This window comes from Otolemur garnettii, unplaced genomic scaffold, assembly GCF_000181295.1.
Source record: "Otolemur garnettii isolate 467f Iridium unplaced genomic scaffold, OtoGar3 scaffold00065, whole genome shotgun sequence".
Taxonomy (NCBI): Eukaryota; Metazoa; Chordata; class Mammalia; order Primates; family Galagidae; genus Otolemur; species Otolemur garnettii.
In genome coordinates, this window is record NW_003852460.1 from 6,146,416 (window position 1) to 6,149,857 (window position 3,442).

At 44.5% G+C, this 3,442-nt stretch overlaps 1 protein-coding gene across 1 annotated transcript in view; it reads right to left on the bottom strand.

Moving 5' to 3' along the window:
* The window catches only part of ANOS1 (anosmin 1), a 150,702-nt gene that overhangs the window by 49,925 nt on the left and 97,335 nt on the right, over positions 1–3,442 (bottom strand). Inside the window, exon 4 of the mRNA XM_003793042.2 lies at positions 1,688–1,910. Within this exon, the coding sequence (XP_003793090.1) occupies positions 1,688–1,910 (223 nt within the window). The remainder of the gene's footprint in view (positions 1–1,687; positions 1,911–3,442) is intronic.

Genomic DNA, 3,442 nt, shown 5'->3' on the forward strand with positions numbered 1-3,442 from the left:
GCCAAGGCAAGCAGAGAGACTGTCAGTAAAATAGTAAAATGAGTCACCTTCTGGAGAAAAGACTGTCTTACAAAGCCATAAAACAGAATTAATACAGGAAAGAGAAGGAGGAACATCAAAAATGCAATGATTTGTGTTCCACCCGGACAAGAGAAGTATCTCAAACTTTCCCCAGCTACACTACAGCTTGCATGTCATACAACTGGCACCAACAGCCAGCTCCACTCATCTTTATCTTTTCACGTCTTCTACTGTGCTACTAATAATTTTATTTAAAAAGTAAAAGAAGAGATGTATGTCATTTGTTTTAAATGCTAGCACTGGCCCCTAAAGTTAACTTACAGGCATCTGCTAAGGACGGTTCTACCAGAATAACCTAGATTCCATGGCAGATTTTGTTGATTACATTTCAGGAAACCTATTGTATTAAAAACCTTAAGTTTCTAGTACGTAAAGTTTCTAAAGTTGTAATATTAGTACCTCCCTCCTTCCCTTCCCTTCCACATAGAAAGGATGTATGTGCTTCTATGTTTTAAATTAATCCAATAAGGGATAAAATGAAAAATAGCACAGGGGTTGGCACCTATCAGTTTAATTAAGGAAATGATTTGCCCACTTAAGGGAGTGTTTAGTAATGAACGGGTCTCAGAGTCTCTGTGTCCAGGGAAGGGCCCGTGAGAAGTCCCAGCCAAGGCAGAATCTAAAGAAAATTTCCTTTATGCAATACGCAAACATCTCAAAATATTCAATGACCACAGAGATCAGCCAAAATAAACTCGCACGGGGGCAGAGTACGTCATTCACATTCATTATTTTTGATTTACTATATGGAGGACAGCAGTGATTCTGGAACATTTTTGTATTTTTTTCCAGTAAAAATAAATCCATTAAGTTCTACTGGGGACATTGGAATAAATAAATGTAAATCCTTGGAAAATAGGCTGGGATGGGGTACACTTGAGAAGTGCATAATAAATATGCCTTAACGTGGTTTTTACTGTGGGCATAATCCAAGAACAGACGTGTCATTGTATAGACTTTAAATATTTTGATTCCTATCCTGGGGTTGTACACAGAGGATCTGCTCCCTTCCAAAAGGTGGGGATTCAGCTGATCAAACCGTTTAGCAGATGGAATGGTTTACACTTGAAAGCAATTTCTGGACCACTTCACTCCTTGATACTAAGTGCTACTTACTTTATTCCTGTAATGTGACTAAGTTCTCTTGCAACCTGATAAACATGTAGAGTGTGAGACCCCGTCTGAGTAAACTATGATACACAACATCGTGTTAATTTTAGGGAGTCTGGTTGGAAAGTAAAATACAATCAATCAGTTGACACTGGCAGCGTAGCTGTCTTTCCTTCCCTTTCTCTGACACACATACACGTGTGTGCACCAAATGTATATTATTTCTTGATAATTTTTGTTTGTTTGTTTATTGCGTATAAAGCAGAATTTACCACCAGTGCCAGGTTTGAATTCTCTGCTGCCTATTTTCAGTTCCTCTTTTCTCCTGTCCATGTAACAATTCACATCCCCCAGAAGTTAGGTGACTGTCCTTTTTTTTCCTGGTTTGTTCCTTAGGTTCTGCCTTTGCTGGGACTTTTCATGGCCCTTCCCTGGACACAGAGACTCCCACTGAGACGACGCAGCTGTCTTCCCAGGCTTGGCCGCAGCCCCTTACCTTTGTACAGAGTCTTGGGAACTTGGCAGGTGTGCCCACACCCATTAGAGCAACACTTCTTCACCCCGGAACACTCATTGTCAACTTCACAGCTTTCCACGCAGGCGGCTGCAAACCCACTGGCCTTCTCGGGAGCTGGGCAGTCCCCCTGCTTCACCAGTAGGACGTACTTGAGGAACTCACAGCTGGTCAAGCACTCGTAGTTCTTCTTGGGGAACAACGGCTAAGAGAGAGAAGATTCAGAAAAAATTATTCCATTAACAACACGTGAAGTCTGATTTCCAAGACATCAGAGAAGAAGTTCAATGTTTTTATACCATCAAAATTTCCCTTTAATGTTTTATAAAACAGACATATTTGCTTTCTCTTCCCCCACCAAAGTGACATCTTGTGCTGAAGTCCTACAAGAATATGACTCAGGAGGGATGATTTTTTTATTGCATGCAACAGACACACAGCAGTAGGCATATGCACATTCACACAGCATTCTACTCTACTGCAGTGCAAAGACAGTCCTCAAAAACTGATTGTAAATACTCGCAAAACACATCAAGTACAGCTCGAGGGCCCCTTTGGGACTGTACAAATTACATATATTTCAATTCACTAACAAATCATTCTTTTTAATTTTTTTCATTTAACATAAACTAATCAAAATAGTTTAACACAAGCTGAGTAAAACTTTACAGTCCTCACAACGGTAACTCAGAGATTCCCTCACAAAATGTGGCTAGCCACATTTCTGTACCATCTAGTTTTTTTGTGGCATTGCCAGTGAGTCGTGCAGTAAGAGAATGTGAATCTTCTTTAAACGTCCATGGACCCCCTGTGATCTGTGGGACAGGCTCTGAACAGCACCTTGCCAAGGGCACTTTGGCTGAGCCCAGAATCAGTCAACCTGCCGGAGAAGGGGACGTGCTTGACCGATGAGAGGGACACGTCACTGAGGAATGTGAAAGGATCTCTCATCAAACACACCTATTTCCTCAGGAAAAATGGTTCAGGATGGCACGGGGTCACGTGTGCTACAGTCAGAGGATGGTGGCTCTTTTCTGCCACTGGAAAGAGAAGGTGCTGTTTGGGCTTAGCCCTCAGGGACAACAGCAGCCAAGATAGGCCCGAGGTCCAGCCCAAACCCTGACGGCAACCCTCTCCCTGCTGCGTGGAAGACAGACAGAGCCTGACCTTGACATTTAGGATAGAGGGTTTCCGGGAAAGCCACCCTAACCCTTCATCCACTTTTACCTGAAATACAGGGGCCAGGTTAAATTTTCCTGCCTTTCTTTTCCCTGGGGACGGTCATGTCATCATGAGTGGACTCAAAAGAGTTTTGTGTCCTTGTGCACCCAGGCTTGTAAGTCAAGGGGATGGCACCCCACACTCTCTTACTAGCTGGTGTGGGTGATGGCAGGGCCGCAAGACTGGAAAGAAAGTGGGGCGCTGCCTAACCACGTGGAACTGCCACCTCCAGCAAAGGGCCACCATGGTTTCTGGATGTGGGAAGCAGGAGACGGACAAGGCAGGACGGGATAGGAAAATAAATGAAGCAGTGATGGTGAACACAGACCGGGGACAGCATGACCGGGAGACCGCTGCTGTGCATGGAGGACTGTCACTCGTCCTGGTAACACCTGCTCATCCCCACCCATGACTGACCATGGCTCTCTGCTTTCAGGTGACCCCTGAGGAACGCCTGGCCACACCCACCGCTGCCTGGCCACACCCACTGCTGCCTAGCCACAACCACCGCTGCCT